Source organism: Xyrauchen texanus, chromosome 6 (genome assembly GCF_025860055.1).
Source record: "Xyrauchen texanus isolate HMW12.3.18 chromosome 6, RBS_HiC_50CHRs, whole genome shotgun sequence".
Lineage (NCBI taxonomy): Eukaryota > Metazoa > Chordata > Actinopteri > Cypriniformes > Catostomidae > Xyrauchen > Xyrauchen texanus.
In genome coordinates, this window is record NC_068281.1 from 28,035,164 (window position 1) to 28,055,615 (window position 20,452).

At 36.5% G+C, this 20,452-nt stretch overlaps 1 protein-coding gene across 1 annotated transcript; it reads right to left on the reverse strand.

The window, feature by feature from the left end:
• Positions 1 to 218: 218 nt before the first annotated feature.
• LOC127644963 (ras-related protein Rab-2A) lies at positions 219 to 18,824 on the reverse strand. Its single transcript, XM_052128426.1, has 8 exons — positions 18,605 to 18,824; positions 13,665 to 13,736; positions 12,416 to 12,483; positions 4,544 to 4,626; positions 4,282 to 4,374; positions 3,805 to 3,916; positions 2,850 to 2,918; positions 219 to 1,659 (listed from the first exon to the last, which is right to left on the reverse strand). The coding sequence occupies exons 1-8, from the start codon at positions 18,648 to 18,650 to the stop codon at positions 1,564 to 1,566; spliced, it is 639 nt and encodes a 212-aa protein (XP_051984386.1). The 5' UTR covers positions 18,651 to 18,824; the 3' UTR covers positions 219 to 1,563.
• Positions 18,825 to 20,452: the final 1,628 nt, after the last annotated feature.

Below are 20,452 nucleotides of genomic sequence, written 5' to 3' on the forward strand. Positions count from 1 at the left end.
TTATGCCTGCCCTTACTTGCACACAGATTGTTTTGTCATTAGTTGTTACATATTGAATTTTTCAGTAAATGTTTGATTTCACTTTTGCTAATTTTCTAAACTAAATGATGGACAATGAAGGGTGAATTTAGTCTAGCCCTTAAGAAGTGTTAGGGGAAATTATTTATTTTACAGAAAAACAGGCATGCAAAGCTACACAAACTACACATAAGCAAACAGAGTTTAGAAGGTTTTATTATATATATTTTTTTCATGACAGCATTTCATTTTGAGAACACAGCTAATATAAAGTCGAGGGTCACAAATTTACTCCAGGTTTGGCTTTATCACACCCCTTTCACAACAGACAAGATGTTCACCATATATTTTTTAACAACATAGTGCCAAGAGAAAGCAAATCTTTACACAATCACTCAGACACCTATATTAAATTGGATCTGCACTGACATTACAAAGCAGACCACATTGAGAAAAATAACTTTAAAGAGGGGGGGAAATATATAAATATATGCATACATATGCATGCATATGTGAAAACTTCTAGGAATATTAAAGGTATAGGCATGTATGTGTGTCTGTCTAATTTATAAGTGAGACTAAGTTTATCATATGCAATATATGATTGCATGTAATTGCTGAAATTATCCTGTACAACATGATTGTGTTATTGTTGTGATGTCCAAAAATCTTTAAGGCAAACAGCAGATGTAGTTCTGGAGAGGTGATCCACATCTGGAGCCGTGATTTTAGAACACAGGTAAACACAAATTTGGCATTAAAACAGGTATATAGAGCCAGAGTTTCTATACAGAGAGAAGGAACAAGGGCACGGATACGAGGGTCAAGGCAGATGGCAGGAACAAACTAAAAAAATGGCGTAAAAGATTACCTTAAAATGGTGTCAAAGCAGGTTTGAAATATCACAATACTGTTGCAGTTTCAAGCTCTATTCATACAGTATAGAATTTAAGCAAATCCATTACAGAATCAAGCTTGGTCAACGTACACCAAAGCAAGAAATTATAACTATATATACAGAATGTGAATGATAAATACGGATTTAAAACAGTCCAGCTTTTTTCTTCTGTTGACTTCTTCACTTTGATGATAGCTGTTCTTTTCGGAACAGCTCTACATTTCTTTTATGACTTAAGGGTTCACCACAGTTTTCATAGAATTCACCCACATAAACTGATTAAAATACTATAGATGACTTTGTAGTGTTTAATACAGTTCAGCTTGAAGTCAAATGAAAAAAAAAAAAAGCTTGCTGAGAAACAAACATGAATATATTTACCATAATAATTCCAAAGCTCCTGCCTTTTTCCTTACTAGTAACCATTATAATGTCTGCTGTAGCCCAAACAGGCTTCAGGAGTTTGACAGGAGGTTTTGTAGAGGACCTGGACTTTATAAATAATTTTTGGACAGCCATCTATTATATGATTTGAATCCGGGGCCTGGGCTGTGGGAGATTAAGAAAATGTTAGTGAGCCCGACCAGTCCAGTAGAAACGTAAGGGGTGGGGGGGTGTAGAGGAGACTGGAGGGTAAAAGGTAGTGCTCAGCAACAGCCCCCTCCAGCTTGCTGTCCTCCCTGGCTGCCACCCATTGAAGAGTTAGTGGCAGCATGCTGTGGTCCAATCTTAATGCCATTAGCCTGCACAAAAATAAAATGAAGACATTTTAATTCAGCTCCCAAAAATTTAAAGAAACCCATGTAAAATTGCAGTGATTTTGTACTGTCACATAATGATGCATTAATCAAAACAGCCCCGGTAGGCCTGAATTAGCAGCTCGCTAAGTCAGCACTGAGGCGAGAGAACCTCTAGTGTGTTTTTCCAGTGGTAACAGAGCCAGGGAAACCTGCCAGGGCTTTAAAAAAAAAAAACACATACACACACCTAAGCTGGTGGCACTTTCATTCATCACACAAAGGGCATACACCTTGCCAACTTTTCCCTCAAGTAGGCTCCTGTTCAAAACCGTAACTCCAAAAGAGAAGCTTCTGTAACATTCTTAGGAAACTCCACATTGCGCCAAATCTGATTTATAGTGATCTGGGGTGAGAGGGGGAGCTCACATGTGAGCCTTGAGGTTCCTGGCCAGGATCTGTATCAGCTGATGTGGTTTGGACTCTGTGCTTTGACTTTTTTTTTTTACTTTTCCGACTACTACAATAAAAATAGCTGCAGTGGGCTCACCTCTATTAAACCGGCTGTTACTTACAAGATGTGAGGAATTTACATGTTGGCTACCAGCCAGTTGAGAGAAACAGAGGGGCCTTTGCAGTGTGGAGCTTTCCCTGCAGTAGCTCCCTTCTTTCACTCCGGTAATACACGCATGTATATCATTGTACAGGCAAGCACCATTACATTCCTAAACATTTTATTGGTTATTACAATGTCTGGATCACATGCAAACCAGTTCAATAACATCCACTATGCTCCATTGACTATTACACTTGAATTTGCATAGATTTATGGACTACAATGTAGCTGCTCTGGGTAACATCACCAGAGTACAAAGGTTATCAACCATCCAAAATTTGAGTAAACTGAAAATCTAGTATATGCTGAGATATAGATACACACACACACACACACACACACACACAAACTTTTTGGTGGCACAAAATGCAAGTTTTCATCCTATTTGTGGCAGCACTTTATTAAAAAGTTCTGAAAGTTGATCTACAACCCAATCAACACTTGTGCTGAAAGTTTCTTAATCCAAACACAAGAACATCCATAATGGATTCAGTATAGTGACACAGGAAGTCCTCTTGACCCAATTATTTTTCAACTTGTAATACAAACAAAGAATGTGCTTCCTCTTCATATGGGTTACCTCGTTGTTTATATCAAAGACTCCCTCTTGGATCTTTTCATAAATCTCCTTGGCCGTGTTGATAAATGCCTGAAACAAAAAAAGAATAAAGACCAAATTAAACAAATCTAGGCAAAAATGCAATCCTCTTAACTGCTTGACCTATCATATAAAGGATTCAAGTTTTAAGTGTAGCACTACATCATTGACCAATGAGTAATACTAATCAAAATTATCAAAGAATAATTTTGTCAGATAAAACAGTAAGGATCATCTTGACATGTTCAAATGCAAAAATAAGCAAAGTTTTTACAGTTGAAGGCTGGTGCCCCCATCTGGCTGTAAGTGGTCATGTCTATTATTACTGTACTCAAGACGAGCACATTGGTCACCCAGAGAAAATAAACATGGCAGAGGCTCCGGCTCACCCTTAAAGTGTCAAGACCTGCCATAGGCACTTTGTAGTCTAATTAACAGAGATGCTTTGCTTTTCGGTGGAACTACCCCTCAACTCTCCAGAGCAACATTCCTCTGCGGCTCAATTACCATTGAGAGAGAGAAAGAGATTGCTGAACAAGTGCCGCAGATGTTTGTGCTTGTATCAGTGTGTGTGGCAGGGAATCCATGAATATGCATGAACCTTAAATAGAAGATTGAATCGTCATAAAGGGGTGGGGGAAGGGTCAGGAGAATTCACACGACACTAATGAGACAAATTAATCATTGAGGTGGCTTAGAGTGGGAGAATGGGGGAGGGACTTGCACAATTTAACACCCCACTCTTTTAAAGCCAGCTCTGAGCCCTGCTTTAGCTTCTTGGCTCCAACCGCACAGAACCAAATGTTTTCTCCCCAGTTTGTGTATCCCTAGGGCGTTATCTGTATTCATGTATGTGCAAATGTTTTCACACAAGGACCCAAACATAAATCATCACACAAGCACTCAAGACCTCCTTGCCATACAAGTGCTACTTTACCTCTTCTACATTTGATGCAGTCTTTGCAGAAGTCTCCATAAAGATCAGACCGTGTTCTCTGGCAAAGGCCTCTCCTTCCTCTTTCTTCACCTCTCTCCGTGACTCCAAATCACTGCCATGAGAAATCAAGTCTTTTTTTGATCAAAATAATTTTGATTGCATGCCACAGTGCATGTCTGCATTTCCTAAATACTAGACTGTATTAAACTGCAATTCCTGTATATTAAGGGTTTCCTCCCCCTTGAGTCAATTCCAAACTGTACCTAAAGCATTGTCAATGGATCATTAATTTCAGTTTTTCAAATTTCTTTTGTGAAGAGTAAATATTTTGTACATTTCATAAAATTTTTTCACATCTCATTTAAATTATATTGGCCAACGGACACCATGCTCTCTTGATATTGGTATGGGTTCATAAATCGTGTTTGACTTCTACTGTCTAAACTTGTGCAATTTGTACTAAAGTATTGGACTAACCTTTTATTTCCAATGAGCATGATGACCATGTTAGAGTTGGAATGTTGACGAGCATCTTCTAACCAAGTTGTCAAGTGATTAAAGGTGTCCCTTCTGCATATACATTGAACATTAAACAACACACACAAAAAAATACTCGAGCAAAACTGAGTGACTTCAACTTTAGTTATCATTGCAGTGCAGCACTGAACCTAAAGTATAAAAGACAATTAAGGCAGAAGAGCTACAGAAATATGACAGCCAAATGATGGTCTGGTCTCACCTTGTGATATCATAAACTAGGAGAGCTCCAGCCGCACCTCTGTAGTAAGACCTGGTGATTGAGCGGAAGGACTCCTGTCCGGCCTGGAACACACAAAAATGCAATCATTACAACATAAGTAATAGCCAGTTAATAAGGAACAATCAGATGCCAACAAATGTCCACTAGGTATGTTGCTTCTCAAGTTTATGCACTACAATCCCTACAGCCCAGTGGTGTATTGGTTCATCCAGCTCTAAAATACCACAGTATAAGACAGATTTCCATTGTTGAGCCTTCCTTCCGCAAATGCTGAGTGCCTATGGATTCTGATGAACAGCGACTTCACATGTACGGACAGTCGACTCTCCATCCCCCCCCCAGTTCTTCTCTAGAGCATGGCTTCTGTCCAATAAGAGGGCTCCAAGCACACAGCCACCGTTCAGGAGTGTGTTATGGTATAAGATGGCCTTTGGTCAACCCACCCCCTCTGACAGCAGGCAAATAAGCCAGGAGCCCATATTTGAATTCAATAACCCATTCTCCGGGGCAGCTGTTAACATTAGTGTTAATGGAGCCCATTGTGGATAAATGATAGATGACACCATTATGCCTGCCATCTGCTGGAGTGAAAGGTTACAGGAAGGCCAGACATGCAGATTTCTCCTGTTACTTAATTTAACACCCCCCCCATCTTCTCTAGTTTTATCACAGAAAGCTAGATGAAATAACCTTTAAATGTGCCATAAATAATTTATTTCAAGACATGGTACGATCAAGGTGGCATCAACGTAGCATGGCTACAAGACAGCACACCAAACATATACCACATGAACTCCTAATTATCCTGACATTAGATGTTTCATAAGATAGTCTCACCCATGCAAATTGCCAATAAAAATTAGAGATGTGCAGAACAACTAATTTCACTGACGTTTAAACAAAACTTTGAGTTGACTAATCTAAAATGAAAGCAAAAAAAAATAAAAATTTCAAATACTTAATCTATTCAAAATCTGACTCTAAATTCTGATGAAAAGGGGCATTTATCTGCGACATGCTGTCCTGTATTATCATCATTGTACATTAAATATAGAACATGCCATGTATTCACCTTTAGCGAATATAGGTTTATTTATTGACCAATAGCGCAACCCAAATAGCCTATTCTAAATGGAATTTAGAAAAAAGGATTAGTTAAATAAAAATTTGCTGATAATTTACTCACCCTCAAGCCATCCAAGATGTAGGACTTTCTTTCTACATCAGAACAGGATTTAAGATTTTTAGCAAGTGTCCCAGGTTTTTAGCTTCATTCAATGCTAGTGAATGGACACCAATATTTGACGATCCAATAAGCACACTTAGTCAGCATCAAAGTAATTCACACTACTGTGTATTAATTATATTTAAAATGTGTAACATTAATATGAAAGTATTTAAGTGCAGCCTCTACAAAAATATAAAGTCAAATGTAAATGCGTAAAAAGGTTGGACAGTTTAAAGGGGAAAAAAAATTACCGACTAGTAATTCCAGTGTCGACAAGCAGCATCAGAACTGTTTTGTCTACTAGTTTTGCACATCCCTAATAAAAATAAATAAATTGTATTTAACGTGAGTCAAGGCATTTTTTTGTATAGCGCATTTCAAAACACACACAGTTTTAAAGCAGCTTTACAGAAGATTAAGGAATAATTGAAAGATCATGAATTGTGTTTAAAAAGTAATTCACACTACTCCAGCCGAGTAGTGGTGGTGGCGTAGTGGGCTAAAGCACTAAACTATTAAGCAGAAGGTTGTCGGTTCGATACTGTGGGTGGTGGCTGTGGGTACCTTGTCCTTGAGCAAGGCACTTAACTCCAGGTTGCTCCGGGGGGGTTGTCCCTGTAATAAGGGCTCTGTAAGTCGCTTTTGGATAAAAGCGTCTGCATAATTGTTTTTATAACCCCAGTGGGCAAGCCAAAGGCGACTGTGGCAAGGAACACAAAACTTCATAAGATGTTGGTTAATGGAGAAAAATAACCTTGGGAGAAACCAGACTCACTGTGGGGGCCATTTCCCCTCTGGCTAACATCATGAATATAATGCCAAAATTATTTATGTGACTTTATTTAACTTACAAAATTGACACCAGCAGTACACATACATATCTGGTTTGAGTCTCTTAATCTAACTATAAACTGAAATAAGACAGTATAACATTAAAATACACAAGTTCTGACAGTGTGCGCAGAGTGCACAGCATCATGGACATGGCTTATACTTTGTCTCTCTCTGGTGGTCAAAATGTCTAGGCACAGCTGTATAATCTTTATTTTTTCATAACAGCATTCATTATAAAAGGATGATTAAAGGATATGTTCCAGGTGTAATACAAGTTGAGCTCAACTGACAGTCTTTGTGGCTAATGTTCATTAACAAGAAAAATAATTTAGACCTTTGTTTATTTCAAAGTCAAAATAGCACTTACAGTAAGAACAATGGACGTGAATGAGGTCAGTCCAATAAATAAACAAACATTGAAACATTAACAGAGTTTCAAAGTTTAACTTTGCGAAGATTCCTGTGGTCAGGTCTGCTCATAATGATCACAAAATATTTACTGCAATATTGCAACAACATACAGTTGAATCAGAAGTTTACATACACCTTGGCCAAATACATTTAAACTCAGTTTTTCACAATTCCTGATATTTAGTCTTAGAAAACATTGCCTGTCTTAGGTCAGTTAAGATCACTACTTTATTTTAAGAATGTGAAATGTCAGAATAATAGAAGAGAAAATTATTTATTTCAGCTTTTATTTCTTTAATCACATTCCTTTTAGACGGATCGGGTATTGGTCCGACAAGCTCAATCCAAATACGATACTGTGTGTTAGTCATGTCCGTTGCTGTAAAGCTAAAAAAAAATGACATAATAGAACCATAAAAACTAGGGATGCACCGATCCGATACCTGGATTGTTATCAGCTCCGATACTGACATTTTTAAACAGATCGGGTATTGGTCCGACGAGCCAAATCAAAATCAGATACAGTATGTTAGTCAAGTCCGTTGCTGTAACGCTAAAAAAAATGACATAATAGAACCATAAAAAAAAAAGTTAATATGACTTGTGCATTTTATATAAAGCCACATGAAGACGTTGCAATAGCTATGTGAATCACAAAAGCCTGTGTTTAATAAGTAAATATATAAATGAACGGCGCTAATATGTTCACACACACACACACACACACATGGCTATTTTTAGCCTCACGCGGTGTGCAATATTTGAGCGCTACTCACTAACATCTCAGATATGGATGCTCAATAGTTCGGTGCACTTATAATATGCATTTAGAACTGCACTGGAGGTGCATTTTTACCAGAATTTGAATAAGAAGTGAATTAAACTACTGTGAACTTGCCTACAAACAGACACACTCTTGGAGAGTTCAGAATGTCAAAATAAAAGTGTGAGGATTTAAAAGATAAAGGTGTGATTGAGACATATTATTATGATATATATATATATATATATATATATATATATATATATATATATATATATATATATATATATATATATATATATATATATATATATATATAACAAATGCATTACATTGTTGTGGCAGAAGAGTTAATTATTGATGAGACCATTCAAAAAGCGGCTTTAAAATACAATGTATTGTTTACTACCATATTACTGATCATGAGTCAATCATTGGCACACAGTTCACAGCAATCCATTTCACATGTGAATTTGTGAATCAGTTCGAGATTTATTATGAGGGCTTGTTTAAGGACCCGTCAATGTACACCTGCGTCAGACATTATTATAATCTTTTTTTTTTTTTAAACAAGCCAGGGGTATACATAGTACACAATACTAACAAATATATTTTACAATAATGCCAAGACATTATATTCATTACATATTGCAATGGTTTAATAATAAAACGTCTTTATAAAGCAAAGAAAAACTAGATAAAACAAATCTTTCTCCAAAATACTAGTGTAGACACATTCCCAAAAAATGTGAGGGGCAGATTAATCTACAGCATTACTGAAGGAGCAAAGTGGATCTATTTCAGGGAGCATGTTTCGTAAATAAACATTGACTGGGTAAAAACGGTGTAACAGTTTAAAGGACACCTCCTTAACCTTGTTGGTAATTAAATATTTGTGAGGTAAAGACACTGCGTCAGACATGCTTGTGTCACGCCTTGGGTGTGTTGCGTCAGAAAAATAAAATGTTTAGGTCACTGTGTCATGTTAAATATAGTTTAATACTCAATCTTTAAACACATCTTGAGATCCCCTAGTTTGCATTTGCGCTCCTTCAAGTGTTTTGAACACAAGAACGTAATGCATGTTTGTGTTGTGTGTCCGCTGAAGGGTTGTTAATGTTTTGTTCACTGTAATAAACTGTGTTGCTCACACAGCTGAAATGTCACTTACTGCCCTCTGGAGTAAACAGGTGGTACTACAAGCATGCATTTCTCAGGAAAGCATTGCGATTAATTGCGTTCATTTTTAATTAATAATGTGTAGTTAGAGGTTTGTGTTTCTTTACATATTAAAGAGCACACCCAAATAGTTCCACACCATTATGCAAAAAAAACAACATTGGTATCAGATCGAGATACGAGATATGAGATATCCGATATCGGAATCGAAAGAGAAAAAGTGGTATTGGTGCATAAATTAGTTCATATGACTCGTGTATTTGATTCAAAGCCACTTGAAGACATGTGTTAGCTCTGTGAATCACAAAAGGCTGTGTTTAATAAGTAAAAATATAGTATGCACAGCGCAAGCACGTTAGTGAATGGCGCTGCTCTGTTGACACAAACTTATGCACAGGCTGGTGATGCATTAGCGGCTATTATTAGCCTTCACAGCGGTGCGCAATATTTGAGGGCTACTCAAGAACAGCATCTCAGATGTAGATGCTCAATAGTTTATAATATGCATTTAGAACTGCACTGGAGGTGCATTTGACCAGAATTTGAATAAGAAGCGAATAAACTACTGTGAACCTGCCTACAAACAGACATATGCAGGACTTTCTGGAGAGTTTAGAATGTCAAAATAAAAGCGTGAGGGTTTAAAAAATGCATGATTTAAATATATTACGGTTTAAAATTTAAAGTCAATAATAATAATAATAAAAATGTTTACTGTCATCATGAGTTTTTGTTTACAATTTATAACAATATTTAAGTTGAATGGGTTCCAAAAAATAACTGTGTGAAAAGTGGACTGATGATTTACAACTAAATGAAAAAAAAAAATAATATCTGAATAGTTTAAAGTCCAGATGCAAGTTGAAGCATTTTTGGGGAAAACATAATAAATAATAAAAATAAAGTGTTTCTTAATAAGCTATACATTTATAATGTGTAGTTAGAGGTTTGTGTTTCTTTACATATTAAAGAGTACTCCAAATTAGTTCCACACAATAATGTAAAGATATTCTAAACTGATTTGGAAAAAAACAACACTGGGATCGGCAGATACTGAGATTTCTGATATCGGAAGAGAAAAAGTGGTCTCGGTGCATCCCTAATTCCCAGTGGGTCAGACGTTTACATACACTTTGTTAGTATTTGGTAGCATTGCCTTTAAATAGTTTAACTTCGGTCAAACATTTTGGGTAGACTTCTACCTGGAATTTTTCAGTTGCTGGAATTTTGGCCCATTCCTCCATACAGAACTGGTGTAACCGAGTCAGCTTTGTAGGTGTCCTTGTTCACACATGCTTTTTCAGTTCTGCCCACACATTTTCTATCGGATCGATGTAATGGCTTTGTGATGGCCACTCCAATACCTTGACTTTGTTGTCCTTAATCCATTTTGCCACAAGTTTGGAGGTATGTTTGGGATCATTGTCCATTTGGAAGACCCATCTGCGACCGAGCTTTAACCTCCTGGATGTCGTCTTGAAGTGTTGCCTCAATATGTCCACATAATTTTCCTTCCTCATGATGCCATCTATTTGGTGAAGTGCACCAGTTCCTCCTGCAGCAAAGTACCCCCACAACATAATGCTGCCACCCCCATGCTTCACGATTGGGATGGTGTTCTTCATCTTTCAACCTCACCCTTTTTCCTCCAAACACAAAGATGGTCATTATGACCAAACAGTTACATTTTTGATTCATCAGACCAGAGGACATTTCTCCAAAAAGTAAGATCTTTGTCCCCATGTGCACTTGCAAACTGTAGTCTGGCTTTTGTTATGGCAGTTTTGGAGTAGCCTTTCAGGTTATATTGATATAAGACTCCTTTTACTGTGGATATAGATACTTTTCTACCAGTTTCATCCAGCATCTTCACAAGGTCCTTTGCTTTTGTTCTGGGATTGATTTGCACTTTTCGCACCAAACTACTTTCATCTCAGTAGACAGAATGCGTCTTCTTCCTGAGCAGTATGATGGCGGTGTGGTCTTATGGTGTTTATACTTGTACCCCGTGCATCTGTACGAACAATAGTACACCTTCAGGCATATGGAAATTGCTCCCAAGGACGAACCAGACTTGGAGGTCCACAATTGTTTTTCTGAGGTCTTGGGATTTCCCCATGATTTAAAGCAAGTAGCGAGTTTGAAGGTAGGCCTTAAAATACATCCAAAGGTATACCTCTCCAATTGACTCCAATTAGCTTATAAGACGCTAATTGCTTAAAGGCTTGACATCATTTTCTGGAAATTCAAGCTGCTTAAAAGGCACAGATAACTTAGTGCAAGTAAACTTCTGACCCACTGGAATTGTGATAGTCAGTTAAAAGTGAAACAATCTGTCAGTAAACAATTGTTGGAAAACGTATTCATGTCGTGCAAAAAGTAGATGTCCTAAATGACTTCCCAAAACTATAATATTCTTCTATGAAATCTCTGGAGTGGTTAAATAAACGAGTTTTAATGAATTCAATTCAAGTCTATGTAAACTTCTGACTTCAAATGTATACAGTATACATTGCTGGCATAGCATTTAAGTCAATTACGACAAGGGTTTGTTGTAAGCTCAGTTACACAGAATGTTTATGGAAAATTAAGCATTATTCAAGGTTGCAGATTTTGAAAAATACATACTGAAGTCTATATGAAACAGCAAACGATGTTTCCTTACTCATTTCCTGAGTAATCAGCCAATTAACAAAAGAAAGAAAATATTGCTATATAAATGCAACACATTTAAGGAAGTGTTTAAGTATTGTTTAAGCTGTGCAATTAGATTCCTGAGAAGGAAGTTATTCCATAGGTTTTATGGTGCATGTCTCATACTGGATTGGCTGAAGTTCAAAGTGGTGCAAGCGATTTTTGGGTATGCAATACATAAATGTATCTACTACTGGATATCACTAAAATAGTGTCGCAAAAAAACACCCATATTTGTCAGCTCTAGGCTCTGTAAATGGCAAAAAATAAAAGTGTCAGTGGAACGGCCCATGATTTTGACCTAATCAGAAAACAAGCCAATAAGAAACATTCTCTGCCTGTCAATAATTTTTCATGTTCAGATTCGCTGAAATGTTTTTGAAAGGCTGGGTTTCAGAGGGCATGTTGTTAAATTCAGCAACATGGCAAAGGTTCGCAAAATAGTTAAAAATGCAAGCACTTTTAAAGTCATTGGCTTTAATGCCAATGGAAAATGGTCATTGTTCCTCATAGGCATAATGCTGCATTGGCTGCATTTATGTCTGCCCAAGAGTGTCTAATCAGTAAACAGATTTTCTCATTATCGTCTCGACTTTATCAGTCATATATCACCACCACATTAAACCTAACTACAATTCAAATAAAAGAAAAACAGGTATTATTTAGACGCATCTATTGAGGAAAACACGAGAAAAAATAAATCTGCAGCGTGCATCAGACGAAACGGTGAATGTAATCTTACCGTATCCCAGATCTGAAGTTTTATCTGTTTGCCATCTATAGTGATCATTCGTGCTCCAAATTCAACACCTGTCAAGACAAATGAAGGCAGAGATTGATTCATAACTCATACATCAGCACAGGGCAGTGAAAACATCGACTTTGATTTACATCAACACTTCTGACTATAAAACATAACTTACGGAATTCTGGACAATATGGTTATGAAATGTCAATTTTACTTATTTACCCAGGCATTGTGAAATGTGCTCGTGTGGAGTCAATTGATGAAGCCTGCACATCCTAACAACAATCTCCACTTTCTGTCCATTCAGCAAGTTCCTTAAAGGGATAGTTCATCCAAAAATAAAAATTGCCTCATTTACTCACCCTCACGATATCCCAGGTGTGTATGACATTCTTTATCACCAGAACACAGTTGAAGAAAAATATCTTCGCTCAGTAAGTCCTTAAAATGCAAATGGATGGTAATCTGACTTTTGAAGCTCCAAAAATCACAGGCAGTCAGCATAAAGAGGTTAAATGAATGTCCTTTAAAGCGATACGATCATTTTTGGTGCAAAACAAGATCACATTGTCTCTCGTGTGACGTATTTGTGTTGCCATGTTACGGACATAGTCTCACGTTCTCCACCCGGTTGAGACATCCAGGATAAGCACACAAATGCACTATTGTAACTAAACAAATAGATACAAATACAGATCACAATCAACAAAGCTACTGTACAGCGTTCCTCCTACACAGCTGTAAACAGCGCTGCTCTTCCGGGTGTGTAGCACATGCCTCAGTTCTCGAGTGTTTAACGTCGTGCCAACATGATTACGTCACGCACATATTGCTGTGGACTGGAAGTGATGATTTAAGAGTTTAAAGCATATCGATCTTTTTCACATAAAAGGCGACCTTTTTCACATAAAAGGCGACCTGAAATTTAACAGCTGGATGACGTTGACTATCTGTGATTTTTGGAGCTTCAAAAGTCAAATCACCATCCACTTGCATTTTGAGGACCTTCTGAGCGAAGATATTTTTCGTTAAAGGTGTTCTGGTGAAGAATGAAACTCATACACACCTGGGATATCATTAGGGTGAGTAAATGATGAGAGAATAAAAATGTTTGGGTGAACTAACCCTTTAAAAACCTTTTGAAAGCAGACTGGCACCAACCTGTTTCTTGTGCTGATTAGACCCATTTCCTACTGTTCTAATTAATGAAGGAATATAATGAGCTTGGGTTAAAGAGTCTTACCAATGGTGAGATCATGCACTGGCTGAAAGCGCTTATCTGTAAACTGTAATAATAGGCACGACTTCCCCACACCTGCAAAGCAAACACAGAGGGTCACACATGAATGGCCACAATTAACCTTAAGGCTATACATCTGCCGTATCCCATTGCATTGAAATCATTTGTTGAGTCTTTATTTGAGAAACTTTAAAAAGGTGATGAGGTTTTATCAGTAGTGATGCTAAATTGCCACACCCCTTTCACATCACACATAATTGTCCAATAACATGCACACAAACATCCACATTCAACCTTTAATTAAACCATCTCATTATTCTACTCATGAGAAAGGATGAGGATAAAAAGGAATGCACACACTGAGACTAATAGGCCAGGCATAGTCTAAGACAACAGCATGTAACACCAATTACAAGAAGGATTGATAGCAGAGACAGATTTGTAAAATACAATCAGTTTTCTTATTTCTCAATTTCAATATTCACTCTGTAATGGCAATAAAAAAAATAATGAGGTTCAAACACAATATAAAAAGGCAATTCTATTTATCAACAAAACAAAAATGCATAAAATACAATGCAAAATCTCTTGCACACAAATGATGCTCCTATGACCCACTAGTTTAATTACTTGGATTTTATTTCATATGTAATAATCTAGGTTAATCAAGGAAAATCATTAAATCAAGACAGTTTAGATTTCTTACAAAACCACATAAACCTATCAACCGAAATAAGATTAGAGGATCTGCCATGACACACAAACAGGTTAAATGCTTAAGAGGAGTAGGCGTTACCATGAGCAACAGCAGTTGCCAAGTGAGCTACATTCAAAGAGAGCTCACAAGACAAATGCACGAAGACAACATTACAATGCTGAAATTAGGCAATGTTTAATGTGCAGACTCACCTGCAGCATTAACCTATACAATTGCAGAACAATATGGTTTCTAACTAGGAAAATTAAAAACAACCAGAAACAGGCTTCACAGCTTTGTTATGGCCTGCATCTTGTCTCCTGAGAATGCTGGTTAACAAAATAAATAATCTGATTCAAAACAGCCGATTACCATTTAACCCTGCTATAATATCCAGTTGAGTTTGGCAAACATTTAAAAATCAAACAAAAAACAAAAACAAAATTTGAACCAAAGGGGTTAGTTTATCTTTTAGGGGTGAGCATTTACTATCATAATAAGCCACAACTCCCAAACATTTACCAAATGTGGATTAAAAAAAATAAAAAATACAGTGATTGTAATGTTAAAAGAAAATTACCTGCTGCTGTGCATTTAAGCAGAAAAAATTGCTTGTACTTTTCTAATAACTCAAATTGCAATTTGGTACAGTAGTGTTACTTGTTGGGCTGCACAATTAATCAGATAAATAATTGAGATTATTAATCAACTTCCACAATTAACTAATCATGAGGGGTCAAAGTGTCAATCATAGCAGTGCACATAGGTCTACTCAAAAAATTATATTTAACTAGTGTTTGTGCAGCGGTTGAGCATTGTTTGTAACAGAGAAATCAGTTGCCAACTTCTGCAAATAATTTATTCATAATTTGAAGAACAGCTTTGTTTTTTATGCTGCTAAGAGGGCCAATGTGCAGTTGAACAACTAGTCTTGATTTAATGATGAATACTTCTGCTCATTTTATTCTCATTTGTAAAGGGGCAGTCACACTAGGTTCTGAGCTTTGATTTTTAAGCATCATTCGTCTCCAATATTTCAACTCAGTAGGTCCTCACAATTCAGATGAATGGTGCCAACATTTTCAAGCTCCAAAATTCACATAAAGGGAGCATAAAAGTAATTCATTGGTTGAAATAATTCATCCAATGGTTAAATCCATGTGTTCGTTTCAGCAATGCATTGCAATAATTTCTCAAGTGATTCCGAATAAATTCTCAAAAGAAGCAAAATCAATTCCAATTTCAGTTTAAACTGCAGCAGCGCAGTGGCACGCGCCAGAGACAACAAAGACGCGAGTTAAGTGCATACACTAAAATCAAGCGAACAAACATGACTGTTTGCTGACTAGGTGTATCAAACACATGACCATTTGGGCCCAAATTAAACAATGATCATGAAATTCTTTCACAAACCCATGCACATAGCAATGGTAGAGTTTATTCGTTATAGCATGCCAACAAACAACATGAAAGACGAGCTCCCTGTAATAAGTGCACTGTAAGTTGCTTGGGATAAAAGCATCTGCCAAATGCATAAATGTAAAATACTCCTAGGTACTCTTGAACACAGTTTTTCTTGGTTGTTGGCAAATAGGATGGTCCAAGCTTCTAGGAGAATTCACCACAGTTAAATCTATTTAGGCTGTTTCAATTGCTTCCGTCTCTTCATGTAATCCCAGACTGACGTTTAGTGGAGGGCTCTGTGGGGGCCATGACATCTGTTGCAGGGCTCCCTGTTCTTCTATTCTAATCTTTTATATTTGCAAAAGTAATGTTTGGAAATTTAACATTTATATTTCCTATTGACACACTGAAGCCGAACATAAAAATAACCATCTTAAGACAAATGTTTTTGTGAAAACACACACACACACACACACACAAGTTTTGAAACACTTGACTGAAATGTTTCTCGTGATCTTAAATATATTTTGATCTGAAGGCGAATGCTTAAATGTTTGAAATTAGTTTTGTAGACAAAAATAAACATTTTTGCACCACCGTATTAATTTATTTCATTCTAAAACAAATTTTATTTTAAAAAGTTTTTGAAATAATAAAAAAAAGAAGCTAATAAGTGCCCAACATAGATGGGAACTCCTTCAATACTGTTTAAAAATCCCAGGGTGATACCTCAAAAGGTGACTATTTTGAAGATGCTAAAATATAACACAGTATTGATTTATTTTGGATTTTGTTTAGTCACAACATAAATCCCATAGTTCCATTTATCTTTTTCCATAGTTTTGATGACTTAACTATATTTCTAAAATGTGGAGAGAAAAAAATAATTATAATAAAAAAAATTATTAAGTGTTTCAAACCATTTGACCAGTAGTGTGTGTGTGTGTGTGTGTGTATATACATACATTCAACTGTGCAAATGCCTTAGGCACATAAACTGTCTCACAAAAACCTTTATCTTAAGATAGTTACGTATATCTTCAGCTTCAGTGTGTCAATAAGAAATATACATTTTAGACACCCAAACATTACTTCTGCAAATATAATTTTATGTTTATGACACAACGCACCAGAGACGACAAGCATGTCTGACGCAGACCATTGACGGGTCCTTCAACAAGCCCTCATAATAAATCTCGAAATGATTGACAAATTCAATTGTGAAATGGATTGCTGTGAACTGTGTGCCAATGATTGGATTATGATCATTAATATGGTAGTAAACAATACATTGTATTCTAAAGCCGCTTTTTTTATTGTCTTATCAATGATTAACTCTTCTGCCACAACAATGTAATGCATTGTAATTATCTGAGATATATATATATATATATATATATATATATATAAATAAATAAATGTAAAGATAACTATGTATAATTATATATTGATATAAATATGTATAATCATTATATATTTAATTATTGTTATATGAGGGCTTTCTCAGCAAATATTTGTATATGCAATTAATTAATCGGGACACCATGTAATTAAGTCGATTAAAAATTTGAATCGATTGACAGCCCAAGTGGGTGTATGTGTGTGTGTGATTGATATATAGATTATATATATATATATATATATATATACACACACACACACACACACACCTTCATTATGATTCAAAGTTAACAGATAATCTTAAAACATTCATATCTAACTGCACTAAATTGATAAACTCTATAAAATATTGTAATATTTTTATATAAGATCCCTCAGACACCACTGCATTGGCTGTGTCTGGGCCACCAACGCAGTTTTGTACAGACCATTTAGGATTTTGTTTTCTCTTCTTTTTTTGGAAATTCAAAAAAATGTGCAATGTGATTGAATATAGTGATAAATAACGATATCGAATTATATATTGCCATATCGCCCAGCCCTATATAGAGAATAAAAAATAAATTGATGAAACTCATCAATTTATTGATTGGGGGGGTTATTGTATTAAACCTTACAGCCACCAGCTCTGAACGCCACGTTTTGATATTATTGACGTATTATTTTGAGTTAAATTTAGCTTTGAAAAAAAGACACAGTCATAAATAAATGACAGATAAACTATTTCTATAGGCAAAAATACATTGTCTCCCTTTGACGTATCCGTTTTAGGGAAAGGCCGACAGACAAGTCCAGCCGGCCACAAATATAAGGGGTTACCATTAGCGAAAAAAATATTACATGACTCTGACTGATCAATGTGAGGCTTAAGGATAAAAACATAAGGCATATAATTTATGCTTAGTGAGGGTTTTCAGTCGAGTGAAAAAAAAAAACAATTCAGTGAACGCCATTTTCAAATAGAGTAAATAGCTGCTAGCGATTTTGGCTAACTAGCCAAGATGTTGTGGCCTTTTGCTGGGGTTAGACCAAAAGTCAGTAAATCAAATGTTGCCAGATGCACTGACATGCACACAGCATAGAGCTGGATCACTCCCCACGTCCTGATTATTAAAAGTACAGATGCTACTGTTGTTATTGAGGGAGGCAACTCATATGAAGCAGAATTTAGCTTGCCTGCTAGCTCCCCCCCAATCCAGCATGAGTGAAGCAGAGGAAAACAAAAGACAGTGACAGCCTCATAACGCCACACTGCTGCCATGACACGAAACACATGCTTAGAATATGATTTTATAGACAGGATAAATGTTAACCAAAGAGCTAATATGGTAGATGGGGAGAAAAATCAGCCTGTCAGTTCTCCCAACCCCTCGCGTCTCTGCTTGAACCACGTCATTGACTCCAACACTGCGGAAATAACAGACTCACTCGCGCTGCTTACCCGTGTCTCCGATTATGATGTATTTGAAGAGGTACGCGTACGCCATGGCCAACTGGTCCTGTATCAACCTGTTGTGGCCTTTTTAAAATGGCTCCTTAAACCTAAAAGCGCAGGGAATGTGAGTATGATATATGCCTCCGCTAAGCCAGCCCTTTTCTTTCTTCGTCGGGAAGGAACAATAAACACCTCGAGCTCCAGCCAGCCTACGTCACATGTCCCGCCTTCGCCACGCACGCAGAACAGAAGGAGCTCTGGACCTCACCGGAAATTCACTCACCACAGGCCAGTTAGGGCAGAGGGACATTCCTGGACCTGAGGGTTTTTATTTCTACATGTGGACACTTTCACACAGGAATAATTAACATTCTAAAGCCTTAAGTGTAAGTGATGGTAAATTAATCCATACTGAGTGTCCATTCAACACATACAAGAATTAAAATTTCTAACAGTGAAGGTCCTGAAGGTAGATAAATAGAAAAGATGATTTTTGTGCCTTTGTCTTAGTTTTTTTAGGCAATTAGAAGATTATAATTATTATTATATTTAATCAAATGCTGTTTTGTTTATATTATAATCAGGCACTTTCCCCATGGAGCCTATCCTGTGGTTAAAGTTAGTCACTACATTTCCCCATTAACATTTTTTTACTCCTAAAAAAATACATTGTAATTTTGAAATTTATGTATAACATCACATGAGATGAGGACTCTAGTCATATCAGTAACCTTATAAAAGCTGTTTTATATTTCATGGGGCAGGGAGGCTCATGGAGGCTGCCATTTTAAAATCACATGACCAGCTGAATACAACTTGCTTAATCTTAGTAACCATCTTGTCATTGGACAATTTCACTCTTGGATTAAATTAATCATGGCTGACTGTGAATAGTGAATTTCTACAATGGCATCTATATCTGAAAACTATTGATTTTAAATTATGCTGCATCCACACCACTAGATGTCACTGTAAGATCCCAAAATGTTGAACCATATTTTCAAAGGATTTCAACACTCCACTCTCTTATAGGACACGAGCATATTAACCTCCTTCACAATCCACTCTGTCCAGCAGAAAGGGGATTTATTAATACATAATTTTGGGTTCAGCCATATGCTCGAAGCAACATTTTAATAAATGTCAAGAATAAAACACTCTGGACACTTTTGTCCATACTGCGTGCAAATGCAAGATAACTTAACCTCTCCGGTTAATTTGATAGGAAAGCTTTGCAATGGCAAAATAGGGGCAATAAATTCCTTTTCAATACAAAACCAGGGAGGGGCTCTCTCATGTGGAAGCGACCGATGAGCCAAATGTCTGAGACCTGGGCCTAGCCCAACTTTGTCAATCGGCCTATTGAAATGTAATCTGGGACGCTTACCATTCCAAATGAAGGACTTTGCTATGCAATCAAAATGCTTGAAATAAGAGAGGGAGGCACATACAGGGAGAGATTGTAGCAGGTAGTTGAATTTTGGAATACTGATTAATTTTAATAATATTAACCTTCTCAATCATACAGTCCCTGACAAAAGTCTTGTCGCTTAGCTATTTTGTAGAAACACCTGCTATTAACCTGACTTTTAATTAATCAATTGGTGTTAGAAATAGCTCTTATGAAAAGCTAAAACCCTCCCAAATGATGATTAATGCACTGAAATAAATTAGTTTCACTGAAAAAAGATTTATCATTTAAACAAGACAGAAAGGTCAAATTTTGGCAAGACAAAAGTTTTACCAACTTTATTTGTTAAGCACTTTACAACAACCAAAGTTGACCAAATTGCTGTACATAAAAATATAGAAAAATATACATAAACACATGTACAATTAATAACCATACAATAA

Coding starts and splice junctions, on each gene's coding strand:
- LOC127644963 (XM_052128426.1), bottom strand. CDS start 18,650: ATGGCGTACGCGTACCTCTTCAAATACATCATAATCGGAGACACGG. Junction 12,484..13,664: donor AGTGCATGATCTCACCATTG/GTAAGACTCTTT, acceptor TTGTCTTGACAG/GTGTTGAATTTGGAGCACGA. Junction 2,919..3,804: donor CTGCATCAAATGTAGAAGAG/GTAAAGTAGCAC, acceptor TTTTTGTTTCAG/GCATTTATCAACACGGCCAA.